Below are 27,509 nucleotides of genomic sequence, written 5' to 3'. Positions count from 1 at the left end.
ACAGTATAAATTTTATTTTATTTTTTTTTAGTGAAATGGAAGGAGTCTTGTAAGTTAGAGGTAAGATGTTCTCATGCCATTTGCCATTTACTGCGAGACTGAGAGCAAGTTCTAAAGCCGCCTTATGCCTTACTAACGAGAAAATGTAACACACACAAACCTATTGTGTTCTTTCTTTGAGAAAAAAAAAAAAAAAGTCCAGTATGAAAGGAAGGTATCATTATTCTCACTGAAAGGAAAGGAGCCAAACTGTTAAAATACTAAGTGGGAGTGGGGTCTTGTGGAGTTTTACAGGGGCAGCTTGGGAATGATCACCAGACCCATGATTTACCTTCTTTCTGAACTTCAAAAAGAGCTTCTTTAAAGCAGTTAACAGATTCTGTTTGGGGTTACAAGTTACTACTGATGGTTTACCAAAAAAACCTTTGATACGTGATTTCATGAATTCTTACGGATTTCAAAAGATATACATTCCAAACCAAGGGCATGAAACACCTAGGATCAATGGATGAGCATTAAACAAACTAATTGTAACTTGTAAGCTAACTTATACCAGAAAGAGGAGATAATGGGAAAATCCTAGTCAAATTATAGTGGTGATACTAGCAAAACACCAACTACTGAATTTCATCTAGTATGTATTTATTTACTCCAGGCCAGGAAAAACATTCACTAGTCCATTAAAACCATGCCTTCATCGGGGCGCCTGGGTGGCGCAGTCGGTTAAGCGTCCGACTTCAGCCATGTCACGATCTCGCGGTCCGTGAGTTCGAGCCCCGCGTCAGGCTCTGGGCGGATGGCTCGGAGCCTGGAGCCTGTTTCCCATTCTGTGTCTCCCTCTCTCTCTGCCCCTCCCCCGTTCATGCTCTGTCTCTCTCTGTCCCAAAAATAAAAAAAAAAAAAAAACAAAAAAACCATGCCTTCACGGATATGATTTCTCAAGGTGAGACTACATCAGGCACTGAAATTAAATGGGACCATGTAAAGAAAAAAAACTAAAATAGTAATACTGCAGGGGGAATAAGGCTACCGTAAAAAACATGAGGATAGTAGGTGAATGAATGAAGTTAAGGAAACACTGTACTAATGCATTAATTTTAAACATGTTCTGATAAATTTTTCTAATGATAACTCCAAAGCAGCACTAAGAGGGATACTTTCTTTTTTTTTTCTTTTTTTTAATGTTTATTTTTAAGAGAGAGAGAGAGAGAGAGACAGAGCACGAGCAGGGCCAGGGCAGACAGAGAGAGACAGACAGAATCCAAAGCAGGCTCCAGGCTCTGAGCTGTCGGCACAGAGCCCTACGCAGGGCTTGAACTCCCAAACCGCGAGACTATGACCCGGGCTGAAGTGGGACGCTTAACCGACTAAGCCACCCAGGCGCCCCAAGAGGGATGCTTTCTGATATTTTAAGCAAACACTTAATGTTTGACTGTTACCGTCAACACTTGGAGTGAATTTGGTGGATAATATGCATCTCTGAATTTCAAAAAGACACTTGTGGAAATTAGAATACCCTATTGAGTTTCTTATACGTTAGGGTATCCTGACCTCTAACAAGATCATATTTTCTTTAAAAGACAATGCCAAGAATTTAACCGCACATAAACAACACAAATTAGTGTGCATGTATCTGCATATCTCCGAGCACACTGAAAAAACAAATTTCTGACCTCACAAAGATGAAGACAAGCTCCTGACCCCAGGGGAGCCATGGGTATTCAGCTTCAGGGTGCAGCCCTCCTGAGTGACCTTTCACCCCGCAGGTGCGACCCCCAGCCACCCCCCTCCATTACACAACCATTTGCAAAACACAGGACTTTCACAAAGGGAGAACTGAACCAAATTATTAAAAATAAAATGAAAGTAAGTATCTGCTCTGGAACTCATATAATCTGAAAAGATTCCTGAGTACTAATTTTTTGAATTCTAAGAAGCTTACGTTGTGAAATATGGCAGGTATGTTTTATAGCAAATAGGGATTCATAACTACATTTAACATGTCTCATTTTTTTTTTATTTAAATCAAAGTTAACATACAGTATAATAATGGTTTCGGGAGTAGAATGTAGTGATTCATCACGTACATATAACACCCGTGTACATCCCGAAAGTGCCCTCCTTAATGCCCATCGCCCATACAGCCCATCCCCCACCCCCACTCCAGCAACTCTCAGTTTGTGCTTTGTAAGATCTCTTATGGTTTGCCTTGAGAGCCTACTCTGATAAGTAAAGCACTGTATTTTAGGAGATTGAAAAAAATTACCAATAATAATCTGATAACAACAACTAAAATAGCCAACAATCTGCCAGTGCTATTTCAATAACCCTTTGAGGTTTTTTTGTTTAAAAAAAAATTTTTTTTAACGTTTATTTTATTTATTTTTGAGCATGAGCAGGGGAGGGTCAGAGAGAGAGGGAGACACAGAGTCCGAAGCAGGCTCCAGGCTGTGAGCCATCAGCCCAGAGCCCAACGCGGGGCTCGAACTCACGGACCGTGAGATCGTGACCTGAGCGGAAGTTGGACGCTTAACCGACTGAGCCACCCAGGTGCCCCTGTTTTGTTTTTTTTTTTAAAAGTAAGCTCTACTCCCAACATGGGACTTGAACTCACGACCCCAAGATCAAGAGTCTCATGCTGTACTGACTGAGCCAGCCAGGCACCCCCTCAAATACTGATTATTCGAATCTTCATAATAACCCTATGAAGACAGAGTATTACTACTTCCATCTTGGGGAGGCTGAGGCTAAATAATTTGCCCAAGAATATGTAGCTAGGAAGTGATGGAGCTAGAAATCCAACACCATACCGAATCCTTGACCCTGCGCAATTTATAACAGTCACAGTGTTTGTTTGAAAAAGGCCGCCTGGACAAGCATATTTTTAAAACAATTATCTGAAAAATTAAGAAACTTCAACAGTATAATGCTAAACATTCTTGGCTTGTTTGGGAGACGAACTAAGAACAGAATGTGTGCTTTTTGCAACACATCATGTCCAAGCGAATTTTAAACACTCCGTCTGGCTTATCTTTCCAATCACTCGGCCCGATCCTACCCCTTGCTCCTTCTCCCCAAGCACTCGTGCGTTCTGGCTGCAAACCACTGCTCCTCCCACTATCTCATGCTTACCTACTTGCATTCGCTTCGCGTGACACCTGCGACGTCCCACGGAATTATGGGCTTCACAGAAATATTCTCCACTGTCTAGTTTTGAAACAGTGTTAAATTGCTATTTGCGGAAGGAAAACAAACATATATGTTAAGCAATAAATCTCTAAGTAGACTCCTAAAGCAACCGCATCCTTTGATTTTAGCCATCAGTGGGCCTTTCCTTTTTCACCACCTAGGCCTTTATACCTTTACCGCGAATTCAAAAATCTGCCATGACTTCCAGGCGTAATTAGCTAGGTTTCCTGTTTATTTTGACAGAGAAGGACTTAAATATATACGGGGAAGTGTCTTTGTTTTGTGATACTGAGGAGGCGGTATGGTTAAGAAGGCAGTGGGCATTTTTCAAAGTTTACAGCACGTGGTGGTATGACGTTTTGTCAGTATTTCTAAGTCCTGGGATGTACCACTCGGAAAGGGAGGCCTCCTTGGTCTGAAGGGGCTAATGCAGTTTTCTCAGCCACGAGTGAGCTCGCTGCAGCAGCAAACAATCAACACTTCCTCTAAAGGGCCAGGACTCCTACCAGGAAGTAGCTTAGGGCCTAGGAAAATCGTAATCGGTGTAGCTTACAGGGTTACAAATCCTCTCCGTTGTAGAATTCTTGAAAATTCTGAAAGAATAAAGGGCTAACCTTTGCTCCTTCTACTCTCTGCCACAATGACTGAAAGGTAAGACTTTGGTATTATAGGCTTTGTAGTTTTTATTAGTGGATTTATTCCCTTTGTGAATTTCTGGCAGGAAGGAAGGAAGGAAGGAAGGAAGGAAGGCAGGCAGGCAAGGAGGGAGAGAGGGAAGGAAGGGAGGGAGGGAGGGAATGCAGTGGGTCCTGAACACCTTAAAGGATCCTGCCAGTGCAGAGGGTGAGAGGGGTACTCAGAATCATTCTTTTGGTGCCCTCCTGTCACACCCTCAATACTGCAGTGGTCACTGTGGACTGCATCCATGACAGCCATGAATCTCTAAGGAGCACCTCCTCATTGTCTTAGATCCTCATGCAATACATGTTCCTAAAAACCAGGCTTTTGATCCATGAACTCCCTTTTCTCTCTCCCTTTCCATCACCCACCGCCTACACATCGCCCTTTTTTTCTGTATACTTCAACATGATAGGACAGAAAGCTTCTCCTCGTGTATTTCACTTTATGAAATCATCTCTTACTGTCCCCAAAGCCAGACTATAAAAATATTCACCAGGAATGTAAGGCCAAGGGTAAGTATTAACAACAAGTTAGATTAAAACCATAAATGATTTACTGGTGCATAAGTAATAATTGAAAGGAAGTCATTATCATCCATCCACTGGAGTCTTTGTTGCTTATTTCTCAGGAAATAACCCATCCTTGTCCTGCCCTGATGCCTCCCTTTGACATCATAAGATATTTCAAGTGTTGAGGCTAAGTGGGGAAGGTGAATCTGTATCATTTCAAACTCACCTTGAGGCTTTTATCACCTGCTCTGAGAAAAAATAAATTTGAAAGTAAATATAGTGAAGTGTGACGGCAGGTCTTCTGCCCAAGTTCTCAGTGTAAAATTCATCGGACCTGCTGACTGAGCCCGCTGACGCTGCAAGGGCTGGAGTGTGGCCCTCCTCAAGGAGCCACAGCCAACAATATGCTTTATTATTTCCCAGAGGATCTGGTATTTAAATGTTACGGTGCGCGTGTAGATTGAAGGAACGAACCTTTTGACAGTTGTTAAAGTTATTATTATTAGTTCTTTGTATGGCCTTCCCATCACTTCCCTGGGCATGTGCCATCTTTCCAGCACCCCCCTCCCTCTCTCCACTTAAGCAATGGTTATCAGCCCTCTATTCTCCATCATTTTAGTTCTAATAATTTTTCTTCTCCAAATACAAGACTGCTATTAGGCCAATGCTTATCATGACCTTACCAGAGTCCCAGATTTTGTATTCATTGTGTATGAGCTGTTGCTGCTTTGGGGGCCACGTCTTGGATTCTCTAACAAATTGACGCCATCTTTAAACCACGTGTACTCAGGAGCTGGATTCCCTTCTTTGTCGTGACATCGCAGCTCTACCACAGTTCCACTCAGAGCAGAGCTGGGGACGTTACACAACGGAACTGCTGGAGCCACTGAAGGATGGAAGTCAAACGGCACTGGTTATTTACAAGCTAAACAAGAATTTTAACAGCCAGGTAAAGATGGGTTTATTGGACCCCTGGGATAGAGACTGGCTACTTGTTCAAGAGATCCCTTTCCTTTCTTCATGGGGACACAGCTAGACCACGTTGGCCAGGCCCCTTGCAGCCAGATGGAGTCACATGCGTGAGTTCTGGCCAATGGCGTGTGGGAAAAGTGATATATGCCATTTCTAGACCTGATTCTAGACCATAAACACTAATCTAGGTACTACTTCGAAGAGATTTTGGAGCTGTAACTAAGGTCCCAAATCTACTGTCTTTTAAAATAGGGAGATAACATAGATGGGTCTGACCTAATTGCATGACCCCTTGAAAAGTCATTTTCTCTGGTCGGTCACAGAAGGGAACGTCAGAGATTCAAAGCACAGGAAGGATTCAACATGCTTTTGTCGGACTCTAGGTGGAGAGGGCCACGTGGCAAGAGATGTGGCGCCTCCAGGAGCCGAGTGTGGCCCTCAGCTCACAGCCAGCATGGAATGGAGACTTCAGTAGTGCAGCCACAGGAACTGAAATCTGCCAACAGTAGTGAACTTGGCAGTGGGCATCTCTGCGGAGCCTCCAGGCAAGAACTCAGCCCAGCTGACTCCCTGATTTCATCCCTGTGATACCCTAGGCAGAGAGCACAGCCTTACCTCCTGGACTTCTCTGATCTACAGAACTGTGAGCTCGTAAGTGGCTGGTGTTTTAAGCTGCTAGGCTTGTGATCATTTGTTCTGTAGCAACGGAAGACTGATGTACCAGCTCAATCTCCTGCAAGGTTTTCTGAATTAAATTTCTACTATACTGGTGCATCGCTAGCATTTTAGGAAGACCCTGGGTTGTATAGAAAAAGGAAGAGGAGTTATTTGACTCTCTATGATCAACAGTTTATATTAATATCTATGGAGAAGAAAAGACCATGTTCCTCCACTAACTGTCAGCATGAGCTATTAGGATCTATCGATGAGTCTCAGAGTAACTAAATATATTGGCTTTGGAGTTAACTCCACCAGGGTCCGAATCCTGGTCCAGACACTTATTGGCTGTGTAGACTTGGGAAATCATTTAGCTTCTATTTTCTCATCTATAAAAATGAAGTTGTCAGTGAAGATTAAGTAAAATTACATATGTGGAAAAGCCTAACACATACGAGTTGCACGGTAAATGCTAATTTCCCCTCTTTACCAAATAACCTCTAACTCTTTCTCTGGCCTACTTTTTCGTTTTATTGCTTTTCCATCATCTCATGTGATAGGATTTTATGTGGTAAGAGATATACCACATATACTGAAAGGTACTGAAAAATAAACTCCTAGGGGAACTGCTCCTATGTACAGGATAGGGCCATTAAGATACCTTAATCTTAAATGATAAGAGATTTTGTCAGGAAAAATTAGTGAGAGTAAAATTTCAGCAGCAAATGAGGTGAAGAGGAGATATAGCCAAGATTTTGCAGGAAAGGTGCTGATTTCTAGAACTTTCCTGACTGGGGCCCCAGGTTGCCTCATTGTCCCAGGGCTGGGGGATGAGGGAGGGAGGGTGGACAACAGTAATGCCACAGATACAAGCGCATCATACCTAGTACTTCCAGAGTAACCGTATCTTCTTCCAGGTTTTGGCCTTTCTTAGATGGGGCACTAATTTCACAACGATATTTCCCAGCATCATTTCTTGTAACATTTTTGATCCGTATACTGAAATCTATCATCTCGGCTCGATATTTAAAATCACCTTTTAGAAAAAGAAGACAATGACGTTAATAAGAATGCAACTAACTTTCCCTATACTACCTTCCTCAAGTCACCTCGCTTTTATTCTATTTGTGCCTCTAAGCACTGAATTATTTTGAGGCAAATTATTTTATTTTATTTTTTGAGGCAAATTATTTTAGCATGTCATCTATTATTATCAATGCTTTAAAAGCTCATTACATATTCGACAGGAAAAACAGGAAGTGGAAAGAAGTGTATAATAAATTAAAAATTAAAAATAAAGCCCCACTAGGGGCGCCTGGGTGGTTCAGTCAGTTAAGCGTCTGACTTCAGCTCAGGTCATGATCTCACAGTTTGTGGGTTTGAGCCCTGCATCAGGCTCTGTGCTGACAGCTTAGAGCCTGGAGCCTGCCTCGAATTCTGTGTCTCCCTCTCTCTTTCTCTGCCCCTCTACCGCTCACACACTGTGTCTCTGTCTCTCAAAAATAAATAAACACTAAAAAACAAATTAAAAAAAATAAAGCGCCAGTTAAAGGTAGTTGTATTTACCCTCTACCCGCTCCCCTCCCCATAAGCCTAAGTCTTAACTCCTTAGGCTTGTTAGTGATGGCCTAGCTTTCTAGACGGTGATATGGACATAGGGTAACATGACTACAACTGAGCAATGACCCTCCACCACACTTTCACACCATCCCTTCCTCCTTTCTCTCAAGAGTCTAATCTACTGAGCCAGCAAGAACAACTGCATTTTACATCCTTTACAAATGAGCTGAGACATGAAGGGTCCAGGGTCTCCACGGACTTCGCCTTCTTCTGTTCTCTGTCCTGTTTGGGGGGTGTTGTGTTCTAGGTCTCAGTCATTGTTGGTTTCATCTCATACTTACAAAACATATTCTCTTTCACCATACACAAAAATAAACTCAAAATGGATTAAACCTAAATGTGAGACCTGAAACCATAAGAATCCTCGAAGAGAGCATAGGCAGGAATCTTTCTGACAGCAGTCATAACAACATTTTTCTAGACAGATCTCCTGAGGCAAGAGAAATAACAGCAAAAATAAACTATTGGGACTACATCAAAATAAAAAGTTTCTTCAATGAAGGAAACAATTAACAAAATTAAAAGGCAGCCTATGGAATGGAAGAAGATATTTGCAAATTATATATTTGCTAAAGGGTTAGGATCCAAAATATATAAAGCACTGATATGACTCAATACCCCAAAACAAATAATCCAATTAAAAAATGGGCGGAAGACATGAACAGACATTTCTCCCAAGAAGACATACAGATGGCCAAAAGACACATGGAAAGATGCTCAACATCACGCCTCATCAAGGCAAATCAAACCTACAATGAGATATCACTTCATACCGGTCAAATGGCTAACATCAAAAACACAACAAACAACAAATGTTGGTGAAGTTATAGAGAAAAAGGAACCCTTGTACACTGCTGGTGGGGATGCAAACTGGTGCAACTATTGTGGAAGAGTGTATGGAAGTTCCTCAAAAATTAAAAATAGAACTACCGTATGGACCAGGAATCGTACCCCTGGGAATTTACACAAAAGATACAAAAATTCTAATTCAAAGCAGTAACACACACCCCTATGTTTATTGCAGCGCAATTTACAATAGTCAAATTATGGAAGCAGCCTAAATGTCCATCAATAGATGTATGGATAAAGAAGATGAGGTATATATACAAAATGGAATATTACTCCGCCATAAAAAGAATGAAATCTTGCCATTTGCAATAACATGGATAGAGCTGGAGGCTATTACCCTAAAAGAAATAAATCAGTCAGAGGAAGACAAACGCCGTATGATTTTCACTCATATGTGGAACTTAAGAAACAAATGAGCAAAGGAAAAAAAAAAAAACAGAGAGAGAGAGAGAGAGAGAGAGAGAGAGACAAACCAAGAAAAAGATTCTTAATTGTAGAGAACAAACTTATGGTTACCAGAGGGGAGATGGGTAGGGGAATGGGGGAAATATGGGATAGGGATTAAAGAGTATCGTTATCATGATGAAAATAAAATAAAAATAAAATAAAATAAAATAAAATGAAATAAAATGAAATAAAATAAAGTAAAATGAAATAAAATGAAATAAAATAAAATGAAATAAAATAAAATGATAAAACCCCCCACATTGTCCATAATTAGCCCTGTCCTGTTTTTATTTGTAAATTAAAGAATCTGGGCTACATTTGGTGTTCTCTTGCTCTCACCTCCTCAAGTCTACAGCATCTTACCTTGAAGAGACTGTTGGTAGTAGACAAAGGAGACACTCCGGCCCAGTTTCTTCCACTCTAACCTGGAGGACATGGTCTTCTTTGCATATTTGCAGGCTAATATAACCTCTAGGAACAACAACAAAAATACTTGTTTTCTAATTGTTCCTATGAATTTATATTTTACTTAAGTAAATTGTTAAACAGCCTTCAGCTATTCCCATTCATTCATTGACTCATAAATCACTTCAACAGACTCCATGATGAACCTGAGAGCATTACAGCTCTTCTCCATAATAATTGCACGACACTATGTTACTCACCCTACTTCTTGAGCCTCGGTTACCATCTGTAAAATGAGACGGTATTTCCTAGAGTCGAAGTGAGTCCTCAAATACAATAATATATGCAAAACACACATGCCTGGACATAGTAAGTAATGTGAAAATGGCAGTCAGGTCAATGATTTATCTCACTATTCCCAGTCTCAGTCATCAAGATTACAGTTTGGTAGAAGAGGCAAACAAGATCATGTAATTTTGATCCATTGTGATAAGTGCCATGAGTGCCATGGAGGTTAACAGAAAGGGTGCTTCACACCTAGTGCCTAAGAAAGGCTCTCAGTCCAGCCTGTGGAATCCACAAACATTCAATCAACAAGCTACAATCTCATTCGGGTTCCTTTTTTGATAACCCTCTCTATGGATGTATTAATACAAACCCAGTATGGACTTCTACTAAATCATGGATTCCTATTCTTTCTCCAGATAAATTATGAAAAGATTCAGTCTTGGCATCAAGTTTAACTGCCTCCCTGTAGTTCATTTCAGTTACTTTATTACAGGAAATTTACTGCAGTCACATCTTTAAAGAATTCCTGGAACCCTGAAGGAACCCCCACTTAACTGTCCAAACAAGATCACCAAGGTGGGGAGAAATCCTGTGTCTGCTTTGAGTTACCAAAGGAAACTCTGCTTGTAAATATTTTTAAGGCACATTTCAATCAGGCAATCTAGAGTGTCACCTTCATATTTCTGAGATTTTTTTCCCCCACGATGCATCTAGTTTGACCCCAAAACACCAATCTTTGACTAGAAGAGACTAATTATGTTAAAATCCTTTCCATATCTCTGATTTTGATATAGGAGATTGAATGCCATTTTTAAAAAGAATTCAGGATATTACATGATATGGTAGATTAGAAAGTAATTCTTGTACTACCCCAGGTTTATTAATATACAGACAAATATGGACAAAAAGCCTGTAGAAATATGTATGAAAATATTAACCCAGCGGTGATTTTTGTGAGATAGGATGATGACTTTTCTTTTTGTTATATGTAGCTTCTAATTTTTCTTTTAGTTTTACACATGTTGTTAGGATAAAAGGTAATGGAAAAAAGAAAACAGAACAGAGAAAAGGAAGGCAAGGGGGGGGGGAAGCCCACAAAATTTGCTATCAAGAATGCCTGAAGTTTTTAGAGCAGGTTTACATTACGAAGAGACATCGTTTTACAGGCATGTTTACAATTATGCCACAAAGACAAATGTGTGCTGAGGGACTTGTCTGAGGAAACACGGTTCTGTTCTGTTGATTAAGGAGAATGGGTGGTGACTTTCCGGAGTCTTGAGTTTTAGATAGGTTTCCTTCCCGTATTTTGTTGAGTTTCCAACAATTAAACACACACCCACACTCATTTTTAGCCCACACGCCTACATCTTAGGAATAAATTTGTATTCAGTCACACTGCTCATATATTTCATATACTTTTAACTAGACACACACACGCATACACACACACAGCTCTTTTTACCAAGAAGATTTGACTTCTCTCCTCGCTGCTCCATGGAAAACCTCTGCAGAAATTATATTCAAAAATGAAACCAATGGATTGCCTAAATACAGTGACACCACTCCAGCTTCACTCCAATGACCATGTAAGATGTGGAGGAATGTTCTCTCCAATTGGTCCAACTATTGAGTACTTACTGTTGTGTCCACCTTTGTTCCTGAGCTATATCAGTGAGCAAAACAAAGATCCCTGTTCTTTTGGGTCTTGCAATTTGCAGGGGGAGTCAGGTACATAAGAAATATCATAAAGTGAATTAAATACCACATTAGGAGGCAATGAGCGCTATGGAAATAAAGTAGAGTAAATCAGAATAGAGACTGAGTGCTATGGAAATAAAATTGAGTAGATCAGGAATGTTGGGGTGCAGTAAAAAGAAAAAGAGAAATGGAGTAGTCAGAGTTCAACTCAATTAGAGAGTGACATTTGACCAAAAACTTAAAAAAAGAAATTAGAATTCTTTAGAATTTAAACACAAATTTCCTAGAATTCGAAACTGGAATTCATCACGTGTTTCTTTGGGAGTATTCCAAGCAAGGCAATGGCCAGTGCCTAGATCTGAAGGGGCCAACACCATGACCTCCAGAACTGTGAGAAACAGTAAGTCAAATGGAACCATGGCGTCAACATCTGAGGATAAAGAACCAAATGAATGGAGAAGCTAACTACCACAGACTCTCCTGTCTCTTTGCAGCTAAAATACAGCACTTATGATCAGAATAATTCTGTAGGTAGCCCTCAGGGTTACTAAACCCTAATGTAGTAGTTTAAGGCACGGACTTTGGAGTTGGAGCTCTGCCATATACAATGTGTGCGATGTTGGGCAAATTACTTAACTCTTTTTGAACGTTATATTCGCGTTTGTATAAAGGAAAAAAATGATGGTATTCATCTTACAAAGTTATTGTGAAGATTACATGAGGTAATATACTTATACACTTGGGTATGTACTTATATATATACTTATATGCTTGAGGTAATATACTTATATAGTTGGTACACAGCAGGTGTCCCATCAATGGTTATAACTGCTTTCACTCACGAAAAACTTCTTGTCATTGTAGTTGAAGTACGCCTTGACGTGATAGAAACCCACGCTTTCTACAACCCAAATTTACCTAAAAAAATCACTCGAATTTGAACTAAAATGTTATCTCAGTTGTAGACAGCAAAAAATAGGATACAGACATAAATCATATTTTCCCAAAGCAAGGCATACTGAAGCATACAAATGTACCATGTTTTTTAAATAAGATGATTATTTCATTTCCAAAAACATGTCTCTCTTGATTCGAGGAAAGAGATTTCTTTGTTTAGAAGAACTATTAGCAATAACTATTTTCATGTAGCAAAACAGCCACTTTTAGGAATCACCTCGATAGAAAGCACTGTGGGTTTTAGTTTTTCTAGGATTCTGTACTGCCACTTATCTTTTGATTTTATTCTCTGTGCTCAAGTTAAAAAATCATCAGAATCTGATGTAACGCAAAAACAGAATCCATGCTACCAAAGCAGTTCTGAAGACTTATGAAGAAATTACTTCTGTGAGAAAAAGGTGTTCTATAAAACTGATTTATAGCTCTCAGGATTGGACACTCTGCATAAAGGCTGCTTATATAATTTATAAGCCTAGCAAAGCTGCCCTCGCTTCAGTCTTGCTCTGTTCTTGGCACCGCTATGGGAAGTGACACAAAACAGCAGTACCGAAAAGAAGGAATTAATTCATGATTTGTTGACATCGGAGAGACAAGAAACAAAAAATGAATGAGGTGGAAAGTACCTACACAGAGACATAAATTACAAAATATTTTAGACTTGAACTGAAATTAAGTTACTGCGTAAGATATCCTGCAACTAAAATGTGGATGAAGATAGAAATTTATTTTTTGCCTTTAAGGAGAGCTAGGTTGGAATGACTGGAGCACATATGAAATCGAATCAAAGTACAATTCTTACGTAAAAGGAGCAAAGGGGAAACAAAACAATAGAAAATACTTACTTGGGAGTAAGACTAACATTTGATTGCAATACATCATAGAAGGATTTTTTATATTGAAAATAAAACACGCATTAAAAAGTAATGTAAATAGTACAAGATTTTATTTGGAGCGATGGAAATTTTTGCAACTAGACAGAAGTGGTTGTTACACAACATTGTGCATGTACACATGTACTAAATGCTACTGAATCACTCATTCGAATGTGAATTTCACCTCAATACATTTTAAGTTTATTTATTTTGAGAGAGAGAGAGAGAGAAAGAGAGAGAGAGAGAGAGAGAGGAAGGGAGCAGGCAAGGGGCAGAGAGAAAGGGAGAGAGAGAATCCCAAGCAGGCTCCACACTGTCAGTGCAGAGCCCAACACAGGGCTTGAACTCACGAACTGTGAGATCATGACCTGAGCCGAGATCAAAAGTTGGATGCCTAACTGATTGAGCCACCCAGGCACCCCTCATCTCAATACATTTGTTGAAAAGTAATGTAAGACTGAAGAATATAATTTTGGCGACCTCACTGAGATATCATGCCATAGGGCCTGGGCAGAAGCGGGGGCAGGGACATATATTCATGGTACCCAGCTGGTTCCAACAGTAAGAACCTCCAGAAAAGTACAAAGTAGGACGGTTCACTTCCTTTGTCCCTCACAGAATTCTTGCCCATCTTCTCTTCTCACTGTGTGATCCCTCTTTTGGCCTTTCTTGTCAACTTTTTGACATCTTGTCCAGCCCTGTTTATCCTCCAAAGCCCTAAATTACCCCCAATCATTAATTTGCTCTTCCCACTTCTTTCCACTTAAAACTAATTCATGATAAAGAAGAAGTGTTTTGTTACCTTAATCATATAAGATATTAGGACTTTTGAAAGAACTCAGTTGACTGAAATAGGTATTTAAGTGTTTTGTTATCAACTGAGGTGTTACTTTTGAATGGCAGGCTGGTGGTTACGATAGCACATTTTTACTGCACAAGCTTAGGTAACACTATGTGCCAGGCACTGTGTAAGTACTAGTTAAATACTAATCTACTTAGTTCCTCCCCACCCAGTTCTCTTCTTCAATCTTTGTCTCTTTCCTTCAAGCCTGTCTGTCTACACTCCAGGAACTTAAGACGTGCCTGAAGAAGAGGGATCAGACACATTTGAAACTTGTTTCTTAAATGTTTACAATCTCGGGCCTAAACAAGCAGCACACTTAGGAAATAGTAATTCTTCTGTCTGCCTAGTATTATTGTGTTCTAGGTAAAAGAGCCTTCAGAAAAGTAGCAGGTAGTCAATATCTGAAGTAAACTTATAAAGCCCTTAAAAAGTTTTTCTTGGTTATTAGAGCTTTGAAATTTTTTTCAATTGTGGTTAAATACACAGAACCTCTGCCATCTTAATAACTTTTAACTTTTTGCCACCTTAATGATTTTTAATTTTTCAGTAGTGTTAAGTACATTCACATTGTTAAGCAACCAATCTCTAGAACTTTTTATATTGCAAAAGTGAAACTTTATACCCATTAAACACCAACTCCCTGTGATAAAAATACTTGACAGGACAAAATCATAAGAAAAAATAGGCTATATAAATGTCATCTTAAATATGTTAAGTAGAGGGGCGCCTGGGTGGCTCAGTCGGCTAAGTGTCCGACTTCAGCTCAGGTCACGATCTCGCAGTTCGTGGGTTCGAGCCCCGCATCCGGCTCTGTACTGACAGCTCAGAGCCTGGAGCCTGTTTCAGATTCTGTGTCTCCCTCTCTCTCTGACCCACCCCGTTCATGCTCTGTCTCTCTCTGTCTCAAAAATAAATAAACATTAAAAAAAATTAAAAAATAAATAAATAAATAAATAAATAAATAAATAAATATGTTAAGTAGAGTGGAGTTTGCAGTGTTAATTTCCATTTGCCATATCCAGCTGGCTGGAAACTTTGCAAGACCTCCATCTACCAGTTTCACAAATTAGATTTGCTTTGTTGCAGATAATTTACGCAATAAGAGGCCTTCTTTGTACGTCAGGTCTTTCATCAAATGTCCAAAATTTCCATTGAGGAGGTGGGGAAAGAATTCCCAAGTGGAAATAGCACAGAGTGGCATGTTGGAAGGAAGGATCAGTATGAGGCAAGGCAAAGGGTCCCAGCAAATAGAAAGATAACATCATACGCATCATACTTTTGAGGTAAACAACCCAGCCCGTGAAAATCAGTAAGTTACTCTACCTTGATACTCTATTGCTGTGACTACTTGATGGCCTTTTGGGGCAGACGATCCATAGGCCTTATGATCTGAAAGATTAAAACAGATAAGACAATTAAAACAGCACCAAAGGCCACTTGCAACTATCTGAATGGAATGGAACAATAAGGAAAAATGGCCTAAAGTTTGATGACTGCTTCACACATTCGTAACACATAGGTGTTAAAGTATCAAAATAAGAAAAACGAAGCCAAACCGTGGATGTCTCTTCCATTTTTTTGTACTGTGGTTTTCTGCTTTTCTTTCACAAAGCCAAACCCATGAATCTATTAGGGCTCCATGACAGACAACACAATCTCTTAACAAAGCCTGATTGTTAAACAGGTGTTTTTGCCCTTAATTTAGCTTAATATGCAATATACTGCCTAAGATAGTGTCCCTTTAAGATAAAAGCTAATTGTTTAAGGGTTTAAGTTGCTTTACAAACTTGTCCCTTGACTATACCTATATTATATAGAAATAGGTCATTTAACGTATTTTGTACTATGAAACATATATATAATATATACTGCATATAAATTTTATATACACAATTTTGATGAAAAATGCAAGCAGAATATCTTTATTTTTTCCCCAAACATTTCAATGTTTTTCCACGATTGGTCGGTCTATAGGATTGAAATGACTGACCAGTTATGGTGTCTAATGTGATCTAATAATAATAATAATATGATGATGATGATGATGATGATGGTGTATCATCACTTTCATAAACCTACACAGAAATTTTCATTTTAAAAAGAGCTTTTACTTTTTTTTTTATTTGATACAATTCAACATTCAAAACAACTTGGTGTGGTAGGCATGATTAAGACTTCAACAACAAAGTAGTAGAACCAGGAATTAAAACTTTTTTTAATGTTTATTTATTTTTGAGAGAGAGAGAGAGAGAGAGAGAGAGAGTGCGCGCACGGGTGGGGGAAGGGCAGAGAGCGAGGGAGACAGAATCTGAAGCAGGCTCCAGGCTCTGAGCTGTCAGCACAAAACATGACGCGCGGCTCGAACCCACGAACCACGAGATCATGACCTGGGCTGCAGTCGTCTAACCGACTGAGCCACCCAGGCACCCCAAAACTTTTTTTATATTTATTTTTGAGACAGAGAGAGAGAGATAGGGAGAGAGAGAGAGAGACAGAGCATGAGTCGGGGAGGGCAGAGAGAGAGGGAGGCACAGAATCCGAACCAGGCTCCAGGCTCCGAGCTGTCAGCACAGAGCCCGATGCGGGGCTGGAACCCACAAACCGTGAGATCATGAGCTGAAGTTGGACGCTTAACCGACTGAGCCATCCAGCCGCCCCTAGAATTTCTTAACTATGAAATAATTTATTACATTTCTGGGAAGGAAGAAAAAATGTTTCCTAAAACATGCCATCTTTGATTTATCCGTATGTACATTGGCATGTAAATTAATCTTCCCTGTGTTGGGTTTCATCACTCCTAAGGAATACATGCTATTTTGGATAACTTTCTTTCTTTTTCTCTCTCTTAGAAGCCTGGACAGCAAATATAACTGTGAAATTAAAACTCTCAGAAACCTACAGGCCTCAAATGTCTAGCTCTCCTGTCTAACACTGTATAACTATTCAGGTTCTATATCTCTAAATTGCAAACATCTTTGTTAGGCAAGTCAGCAAAGGTGGTGTCTATGAGAAGAATGTAGAATTGAGCTGGTCCTTTTTATTGGCATTTGTAAATATATATATATATACATATACATATACATACACACACATATATATACACAAATATATATATATATGTATACATATATATATATTTTAAAATATTTTTAGTTTTTTTTTTTTTTTAATTTTTTTTTTCAACGTTTATTCATTTTTGGGACAGAGAGAGACAGAGCATGAACGGGGGAGGGGCAGAGAGAGAGGGAGACACAGCATCGGAAACAGGCTCCAGGCTCCGAGCCATCAGCCCAGAGCCCGACGCGGGGCTCGAACTCACGGACCGCGAGATCGTGACCTGGCTGAAGTCGGACGCTTAACCGACTGCGCCACCCAGGCGCCCCAAAATATTTTTAGTTTTAAGTAAACTCTACACCCAACATAGGGCTTGAACTCACAACCCCAAGATCAAAAGTCACACACTCCATCGACTAAGCCAGCCAGGTGCCCCCACAGTTGTAAATATATTTATATACAGCAGACTTATGTGGCTCAGTCTTAGAGAGGCTTCAGGTCACCAAAGAATGATCTCATAATATCACTTTTGCTTGTATAGTAATAAAAAAAAAAAAAATGAAGGGGTCCAAGCAATCTTTTTAAGTATCTCCCTTTTCCCTTTTCCATCTATGTCTGTCACATACCAGAATATGTGCCATAGGCCTCTGAACCCCACCGTCACCCCTATTTGCCTTCCTTTTCCAGTTTCTCCTGTCCTTCCCCAACTTTGTTTTGTAGATCCCAAAGGGAGGATCCAGATCTCCAGAGGTCATCGGGAGGGAAGACCCTAAGCTGGCCAAGCTCAAAGAGTCAGGATCTCGTACGTTCCTGCTTCATGATCGCGGACTGTTTTTCCAGTGATTCTGATTCCCAACCATTTTTCTGTGACACTTCCAAAGCTCACTTTGAAAAAGCCTCTATTCTCCGTTAGCAATGTGTAAATTAGTGCCCTCAGAGAAGTTCTGATTGTGACAGGCATTTCTTGTGATTTTTGAACTATTTTAGTACCTTTTTTAGACAAAACAATGAAGATTTCTATTCCCTAGAAGCCAGTTGAGGGAGAAATCTGGGCAGAAGAGAAAAAGAAAATCTTTGTTCCCTCCACATCATCACATCTTTGAACTTTTCAAACACTGCACTGCCTACTGAGAAAGTTTATTTTCTTCAGCAGGCTTAGGTCTGCTTTCATTTGAGGCGAATGTTAGTCTCATCTGAGATCGGAAGATTTAGCCCTGGCTGGGCTCAATTGTTTTCCCCTCTTCTCAATCCCAGTTTCCTATTTGCTAAAACATCCTTTGAGAAAGATTTCTTAAATTTGCAAAAATCGCTTGAAAAGTCCTATGGAAAAGTAGCAGCGGTGAACTTCAGAAACGTGATCAATTTCTTCAGAACTTGTATATGTATACATATGAATAGAAAAAAAAAGTGTCCCAGATACTAAGAGAGGATTGACTGAATGGGAAAAGCTATGAAGGCCAAACAAATTATAAAGGGGATTAGTTTTAGTAAATTAATAAATAGATGCTACTTCTTGATACCTGAATATTTATTTCTGTGATTTTAAGTGATGTCTTCTAGCTACCTTGCTTCCTCTGGTTCTATTTACTTCTAGGCTTGCTTTTATTTAAGTAAAAATATCAAAAATGTGTGGTCATCTATGATGAACTTATTTAAACAGAAAGCTGTGAATCTTAAAAGAAATCATTTATTATAAGATTTCTGTCTTGTTTCAAGCCTTTTTGGTCTTGGAATTCAGTTGTGTTTTGTTTGTTGGTGGTGGTGGTGGTGTTTAACTTGAACCCTGTAACTTTATGAAAACAAATGTTGGGTTTTATATCAACATTTTACTAACAGATTTTAGGAAGAGTCTCTGTTGGCTGTTTTCTTGAACTGATTTTTATTTTTTCTTCACTTTTCCAGAATGAGTTTAAAAAGAAAACAAACAAAAAATTGTCCTGTAGGTCTGCTGGCTGAGGTCAACAATTGTTTTAAAGTTAGCTACAAAACATCTCTAATAGTTTTTGGATGTGTTCCAAAATCACTGGCAGAAGTTCATAAAATGAGGTTAAGAGAGAATTATTTCCATAATTGTTAACAACTCCAAGTCAAGTAATCCCTAACCAAATGAAACCTTTTATGTTTCTTTTCTCCCAACTCTAAAAATAAAATTTCTTACACTATCGCTCATCTAAAATACTCTTGTGTGACTAAGAATAATCTAGTATGATTAAGAATAAATATTTATATTTATGCCACAATTTAAAAATTTACTATAGAAGTATTTTTAAAGTAACACTTTGGGGGCGCCTGTGAGGCTCAGTTGGTTAAGCATCCAACTCTCCTCCATGACTCAGGTCATGATCTCACAGTTCATGAGTTTGAACTTCAGGTGGGCTCCAAGCACGGAGCGTGCTTGGGATTCTCTCTCTCCCTCCCCTCATTCCCTCTCTCTCTCTCACGCACACATAAATAAACTTAAGAAAAAAGAAAGTAACACTTTTAATTGGACATGGTTACGAAAAATTGATGTGTCACAGAGGTTTTTTTTTTGCTTTAAGAGTACACTACAGAGAGTACCAAGCAAGTTCTAAAAACGGTGGATATTAGTTATTTCATAAGTTTTCAAAAATGATAATAAAATGTGGCTTTAACAGTCACTAATATACAATCATTGTGCTAATGAATATTGAAAAGATGCATGGGGCTAGTGGTAATAGATAAAATAATACCATCCAGTATTTATTATGGATTAGTGTATTTATAAGGTAGAAATAACCCAATGAAGTAGGAATTAGGAGTTAGATAATATACTTATCTATCTCACTATCATGCAAGGGGGGAGAGGATGAGAGGATCAGGGAGAGGGGGAGAGGGAAGGGGAGGGAGAGAGAGACACACACAAACAGACGTGTCCTAGTCTCTCAAACTGGACATTCTGGCCCTTCCTTTTAACGAGACCTTGATATCCTATATGCAGAGAAAGGGAAATCATGCCAAAGTATAAGGAAAAATAAAAGATGTGACTTTGGACCTACCTACCTGTGGCTGATGTCCTGATGAGTTAATGATGATCTAAAGAATTAAAGGGTGATTTTGACTATGAATAAATTTTCCCCTTAAGAACCTAGCATCTAAATAAGATGCGACTCCACTGTGTTAATATCCTCATTTGACAGATGTGACGATTGAGAGAGGTCCTTGCTCAAGGTCACAATGTTAGAAAGCAGAGAAGCAAAGATGTGCAGTTTCTTCTAGTTAGTGTGGCTGCACAGACCCTTTCCCCTCCTCTCATTCTCAAATCAGCACAAGGCATTGTGAGAAAGTCATATAAAACTGGATTCTGTGAGAAGCTCTGCAGATGGCCTCACATCCATTTTCTTCCCTTTTTTTTTTTTTTGAAGTTTATTTATTTTGAGAGAGAGTGTGAGCAGGGGAGGGGCAGAGAGAGGGAGGGAGAGAGAATCTCAAGCAGGCTCCGTGCTGTCAGTACAGAGCCCGACACAGGGTTCCATCTCACAAACCGTGAGATCATGATCTGAGCCGAAATTAAGAGTCAGACGCTTAACTGACGGAGCCAGCCAGCACCCCCACATTCACTTTCAATCTTTAGGGTTGTAAAGATATTGTTCTGAAATATAACAAATTGTCATTTTAACAGAGCAAGTGTTAACGGGCAAATATTTATGATGAATGAATAATTTGAATAAACCTTGTATATTTATTATATACTGCACTAAAGTTTTATGCCCTCTCCTCGTTTCTGTTTTTTTAATCACTTGAGTATAAAAAGTATGATTGGTGCTTCAGAATTGAGTATATAGTTGTTTTCATATAAATTATATGCTTTAGCATATTTAGGGAAACTTTCAGGGGATTCTGTTACCAAAACCACTGAGTGATTAAATTTGGGGGGGGGGTGATATTAGAGATGAAGTAAATTAACTTCTTACAGTAAAATAAATTCTCAAAAAATGTTTAAAATGTTCTTCAAGCCCATCTTGCAATGTTTAACGGTGGCCTGTGATATTGGAAAGCCATCAACTGGCTGAATTTCTCACTAGGTACTCCCCATTAGGACATGAAAGAAACCATTTTAGGATTCTGAGATCTTTCTTTAATATTCCCCAAGTGACAATCCCAGTCAAACACAGTATGTTCACCAATGGCATTAACCATAGATTTAAAAAAATTTTTAATGTTTTTTTGAGAGGGAGAGAGACAGAGGAGAGGAGGGGTGGGGGCAGAGAGAGAAGGAGACACAGAATCGAAGGAGGCTCCAGGCTCTGAGCTGTCAGCACAGAGCTCAACGCAGGACTTGAACTCATAGACGGCGAGATCATGACCTGGGCTGAAGTCAGGTGCTCAACCGACTGAGCCACCCAGGCGCCCCTAACCATAGACTTTAGATAGACGACAACAGTCAACTGAACTCCAGTAGGCTCTCAAGGTAAGATGAAGAAATGCCAGGGTGCCTGGGTGGCTCAGTCAGTGAAGTGTCCAACTCCTGATTTCAGCTCAGGTCACGATCTCATGGTTTGTGGGATGGAGGCCCGCATGGGGCTCTACACTGACATCACTGAGCCTGCTTGGGATTCCCTCTCTCTGCATCTCTCCCTCTCTCAAAATAAATAAATAAACATTAAAAAAAAAGATGGAGATGTTAATACGAATCACATACTCAATGGAAGGTATGGGTGTCGACCATTCTATGCTCTGATCGGTTCTCCCTAAGATTAAGGTGCCAGGAAGCCTAAATCTTTGTAAAAGTAAGGTAAATTGTTACTAAAGATGCCAGATATCAAAATAGACACATGGTGTAAAGGCAAAGAACATTAAAATGGGAGAGGTAAAGAATAATAAACCTGAGTGTCTCTCCTCACTAATTGACTCATGTGGTCTGGATTGTGTCTCAGGCACATCCTTTTATTAGAGATGGTGCATCAAGCTTTGAGAGCTTGATGACATTTTAACTTAACATTATTCATTGCCCTTTGATCTGAAATTGTAGTCACTAACTCCTAACTTGCAATATGGTTTTTCACGATTCAAAGTACAGAACCACCACCAATATCTGATCGTTATATTCCTAAGCAGAAATGGACATACTAGTGTAATTGTCAAATAAATAATTTTTGAGAGCAGGTATTGTAAATCATTTCTCCAGAGTTCGGATCAGCTCTGGGCAAAGAGAGCTAAAACCACGTTTCTGAATCTGGGTTCTGAACTCTGGTTCTGAGTCACCGAAGTGTGTGAGTCTGGGAATCCCTGCCCCAAATGTCCTAACAGCTGATACACACAGATCACTCAGTGGCTGACTGGGTCAGGGGATAGTGAAATGGTTATTCTGCAGTCATTTGATATGTATAAAGCCACTTAAGCAACATATGCGAGTAGAACTCTACCATCTACTAAGCTCTTTCCACCCTGACCCTACATAGATGCTTGTTTTAAACTCGTTGGACCTCCAGAGTCTTACTTCTCTGCTTTACTGAATGAATTTGGGGAATCACTTTGATGCATCCAATGTTTTCACGTTTTGAAAGCACAATCATGCAGTAGTGAGTACAAATTAAGTTTTACACGGATTAGCACAGAATGTCGAAAATATTCTCTAATATTTCTAATCTGTCAAGTTTATAGCCTGCAAATAAAGTTATCTTTGCATTTCTTTTTTAATTTTTATTTAATTTAATTTTTTATTTTTTAAAATTTACATCCAAATTAGTTAGCATATAGTGCAACAATGATTTCAGGAGTAGATTCCTTAGTGCCCTTTACCCATTTAGCCCATCCCCCCTCCTACAACCCCTCCAGAACCCTCAGTTTGTTCTCCATATTTATGAGTCTCTTCTGTTTTGTCCCCCTCCCTGTTTTTATATTATTTTTCTTTCCCTTCCCTTATGTTCATCTGTTTTGTCTCTTAAAGTCCTCGTAAGAGTGAAGTCATATGATTTTTGTCTTTCTCTAATTTCACTTAGCAGAATACCTTCAAGTTCCATCCACGTAGTTGCAAATGGCAAGATTTCATTCTTTTTGATTGCCGAGTAATACTCCATTGTATATATAAACCACATCTTCTTTATCCATTCATCCATCGATGGACATTTGGGCTCTCTCCATACTTTGGCTATTGTTGATAGTGCTGCTATAAACATGGGGGTGCATGTGTCCCTTCAAAATAGGACACCTGTATCCCGTGGATAAATGACTAGTAGTGCAATTGCTGGGTCGTAGGGTAGTCCTATTTTTAGTTTTTTGAGCAACCTCCACACTGTTTTCCAGAGTGGCTGCACCAGCTTGCATTCCCATACATTTCTTAAATGAAGACAGAGCACTGCTAATGTTTAAGTCTTTCTCTGAGTTAGGAGATTTACAAATAATGAATAAATGCATCAAGGGAGGCCAGACGTGAATTGAACAAGGCTTAAGCTTTGGGGCCCTCCCTCGCAATAGCACCTCCGAGGCCCTGGGTGGGAAGGCCTAGCAATGGGTGTACATTCTGTAAAACTTGCAAGGACAAGATTTTTTTTTTTTTCTTGGTACAATTTTTCTTAGCGAGGGCTCTAAGAATCCATCTTTGCACAGAATTATGGGCTTCTCCATATTGAGTTTACTTAGCTTTCTAGACTTGACTACCTATAATAAAGAAAGCGATCTCCAGAAATCATTGTCTGATAGTTCAACCTTTAAAGCACTAAGGATTTTATATGGTCAACAACTTAGTGCACCCCTGCCCTCTCCCTCTGTCTCAACTTTCATTTCTTAAAATATGGGGGTTGCATGAATCTTATTTTTCATCTCTCCTACTGGATGATGATTCATAAAAGCTTTAGCCTTTACAGGGCATACATACGTTATTAATTAAATTCTATTACCATAAACACTTGCAGAAGAGATCTGAAAACTAAGGGAAACCCTCCCAATTTTTATTGTTGCTTCATGTTCCCTTTCATTAGTCTTCAGGAAGCCAGAGGAACCAGAATCATTTATTCTGAAATGTAGAACATGGAAACAATGGTTTGGCATTGCTTAACTGTCATATTTTACCACTGTTAGGTAAGACTCCTCAGAATTAAGTACCCTGATTTCTCAGGTGCTTTACATCCAGGGACTATAATCCCCCCCCCTTTTTTTGTTGTTTTTTTTTTTAGGTAAAGACAGTTCTCTCACTCATTATTTTCATTTTGAAACTGGTTCTACACATCCAACAGTGAGCTAACACCAAAACATACCTTTTAAGGTCAGTCAACTAGACCAGTCAACTAGGAAATGGTTTAATGAAAGTTTGTGTCATGGATTGAATGTTTGTGTCCGTCCCCCCTCACTCCCAAAATTCGTGCATTGAAATCCTAACACCCAATATGGTGGGATCAGGAAGCGGGGCTTTGGGGATGAGTAGGTCATGAGGACGAAGACTTCACCACTGGGAATAGTGCCCTTATGAGAGAGACCCCAGAGATGCCCATCTCAGCCATGTGAGGACCCAACAGGAAGGTGGCAGTGTCTAACCAGGAAGCAGGCTCTCACCAGACACCGGATCTGCCACCACCTTGGTCATGGAATTTCTAGCCTCCAGAACCACGAGAAATAGAGGTTTGTTTCTGAGCTACCCGGTCTACGGTGTCTTCACTCTTGCAGCCTGAACTAAGACAATCTGTCGACATTCAAATCAGAGCTGCGTCCTGAGCTGCTCAGGACATGAGCAGGTACCATTCAAGATCCGATTTTTGAAACTTATTCACATGAAGCAGTTAAAAATGGACAAAGGTATCTGTGCACAAATAGGGTGTAGAAGTCTAATTGCCACAACAAAATTCAGGTGAAACGGTTGTTTGACATCTTGTGTAGCGTGGGGAAGACTGGATTTGTGACAGAATCAACCAGATAGTTTCAATGTAGAGGCAATCTTAGCACTTCATTTTTTGATGAGGTGCTATCAGAACTGACTTCTCATCCAATGGGATAAAGAGCGAAATACACCAGCGCCATTTTCAACAGCTTGGCTTTTTGACTAAACTGTTGATTATCTGAAATCAAACAAAGAGCAACATTCAAGCCCAGATGGCTGAGGAAAGCGTTGTCTGTTTAAAGGTGGCAGCCCAAGGCTTGATTACAGATGAGGACAGAATAAATCCTTGTCTTCAGGAAATCACAACTAATAGAGATAAAATGAGACCTAACTGGCTTTGAAACCCAGTGCTGTGAATTACTGGTCACACCGCCTTGGGCAAGCTACAGCCTTAACCTTGTAAACCTGTTTCCATTTTCGTAAAATGAAGCTAGTGGTGCCTTCCCTCATTGGTTACAAGATTAAATTAAATAAAGTATGTAATTGCTTAGCCCACCTCCTGGCACACAGTGGATGCTCTACACATGTTTGCTTCTTAGCTCGCCCCTCTCACTTGACTGCTTTTTATCCAATGTGACGATGCGAGTTCAGTGCATTACAAATGATTCCACGGATTGCATGGATGGATTGCAAAAACAGTGAATGAACTGGTAGGGTTATATTTTTTCTTCCTTTTTAAATGATTAGCACGATGTCCTCATTGCAGTGGCTCCTCAGAGTGGTGGGAAGTCCTGTGTTTAAATTCTACCTCCTCTTTATGCTTGCTGTGACATATTTGGGACAGCTATAGCCTCTCTGGGCTGCAAAACATGACGCATGACTTATGATGATGAAGCCTTCCCTAACTACTTTCACTGACACAAGTCACCACACCCTTCACCTTGGTAACACCATCTACTCTTAGCATCCAGGACAACACGCTTCCCTGCTTTTCCTTCTCACAAGTCTTACTCTTGGTCCTCTCCTCTTCTCTATGCTTCTTCATTAATACTGTGATCCAGACTCATGGCATCAAAACACCCCCAGATCCTAACAATTCCCAAGTATATGTGTCCAGTCTGGATCTCTGCTGAACTCTGGACTCGGATTCAAATGCCTATTTATCTTTGCCACTGGAAGGCTTAACAGACATTTCAGACACTCTGTCCAAACCTCATCTTTCTCTCTAAACCTACCTCACTTACCTCACCTCAGATGATGGCAACTCTATTATTCCAATTGCTCTGGCCAAAAAGTTTGCACTTGTCCTTAATGAGTCCCGTCGCTATAGCCCATGTCCAATTCACCAGCAAATCCTATTAGCTCTACTTTCAACATGCATCCAGAACTATTTCTTACTACCGCCACTCCTACCACCTGCTCTGAGCACCATACTCTCTGCCTGGACCACTGCAATAGACTCCTGACTGGTCTTCTACTCTATCCTGGCCCTCTCAGATCTAATGTCAGCACATCCACTAGAGTGATCTGTTAAAATGCTAAGTCGGATCACGGCACTCTTGCTCAAAACCTTGGACCAGTTCTCCATTTTCCCCAGACTAAAGGTAGAAGCCCTTACACTGGCCTGGAAACCCTACACAGTCTGGTCTCACTTCCTTTCAACCTCCTCTCCTCAATTCTTCCCTCCCTCTGGCCTCCCGGTTCATCCTCAAAACAGGCCAGGTTTAGGCTGCTCCCTCTGCCCCAAAGGCTCTTCCTTCAGATGTCGACTGTGTTCAAAGGACACCTCCTTAATGAAGGCTACTCTGGGCATCCTATTCAATATTGCAACCGCACCTTTATCTGGCCTTTTTCCTTCCGAACTTCCTGATTTCCTTTATCCTGCTTTGATGTTTCTTTTTCCCATCGTACCCATCACCTTCTAACATACTATATAATGTACTGAGGCACTGAAGGCAGGGACCTTTATTTTCCTACCTGTATCCCAAGGGTCAAGAAGTGTTTGATATGTAGTAAACACTAAGTAAATATTTGACAAATGAATGGAAACAAAGTTAATTTGTGGGGGGAATGAAAATGGAATATAAAGACCTATGCTTAATTTTTTTAATTAAGAGATGTGCTGCCCAAGATTGATCTGTGAAAGATTTTGAAGCAGCTAATTGTGAAATTAAAAACACTTTATCACAATGGAATAATTTTCACATTATGCTGCAGCAAAAAATAATGCTGTAATGGTAGCAGTATATAGTAGGTAGTATGTAGGAATAGTTACCTAAAATGTGATTTTATTTTATTTTATTTTTTTTTAAAAAATTTTTTTTTTCAACATTTATTTGTTTTTGGGACAGAGAGAGACAGAGCATGAACGGGGGAGGGGCAGAGAGAGAGGGAGACACAGAATCGGAAACAGGCTCCAGGCTCTGAGCCATCAGCCCAGAGCCCGACGCGGGGCTCGAACTCACGGACCGCGAGATCGTGACCTGGCTGAAGTCGGACGCTTAACCGACTGCGCCACCCAGGCGCCCCTAAAATGTGATTTTAAAAGGCACAAATCACCATTCTTGTTTTTAGAAATATGTCTTAAAAATGTATAATTTAGTAAAAAAAAAATTCTAATTTTAATAACACAAGATGAGAAGTTTTAGTTTTTTAATTTTTAAAAAAATGTTTATTTTTGGGAGAGCAAGAGACCA

At 39.8% G+C, this 27,509-nt stretch overlaps 1 protein-coding gene across 1 annotated transcript in view; it reads right to left on the bottom strand.

Annotated features, from left to right (window-relative positions):
* Positions 1 to 27,509, bottom strand: part of JAM2 (junctional adhesion molecule 2) — a 49,761-nt gene that overhangs the window by 10,316 nt on the left and 11,936 nt on the right. The window contains exons 2-6 of the mRNA XM_047100467.1: positions 15,312 to 15,377; positions 9,288 to 9,395; positions 6,892 to 7,044; positions 5,063 to 5,265; positions 3,133 to 3,232 (exon numbers count right to left, since the gene is read on the bottom strand). Coding sequence (XP_046956423.1) covers positions 3,133 to 3,232; positions 5,063 to 5,265; positions 6,892 to 7,044; positions 9,288 to 9,395; positions 15,312 to 15,377 — 630 coding nt within the window. The remainder of the gene's footprint in view (positions 1 to 3,132; positions 3,233 to 5,062; positions 5,266 to 6,891; positions 7,045 to 9,287; positions 9,396 to 15,311; positions 15,378 to 27,509) is intronic.

Source organism: Lynx rufus, unplaced genomic scaffold (assembly GCF_022079265.1).
Source record: "Lynx rufus isolate CCGP_SWC_20201006 ecotype Redwood Valley unplaced genomic scaffold, mLynRuf1.p SCAF_5, whole genome shotgun sequence".
Classification (NCBI taxonomy): domain Eukaryota; kingdom Metazoa; phylum Chordata; class Mammalia; order Carnivora; family Felidae; genus Lynx; species Lynx rufus.
This window is presented reverse-complemented; position numbering and strand designations above follow the sequence as displayed.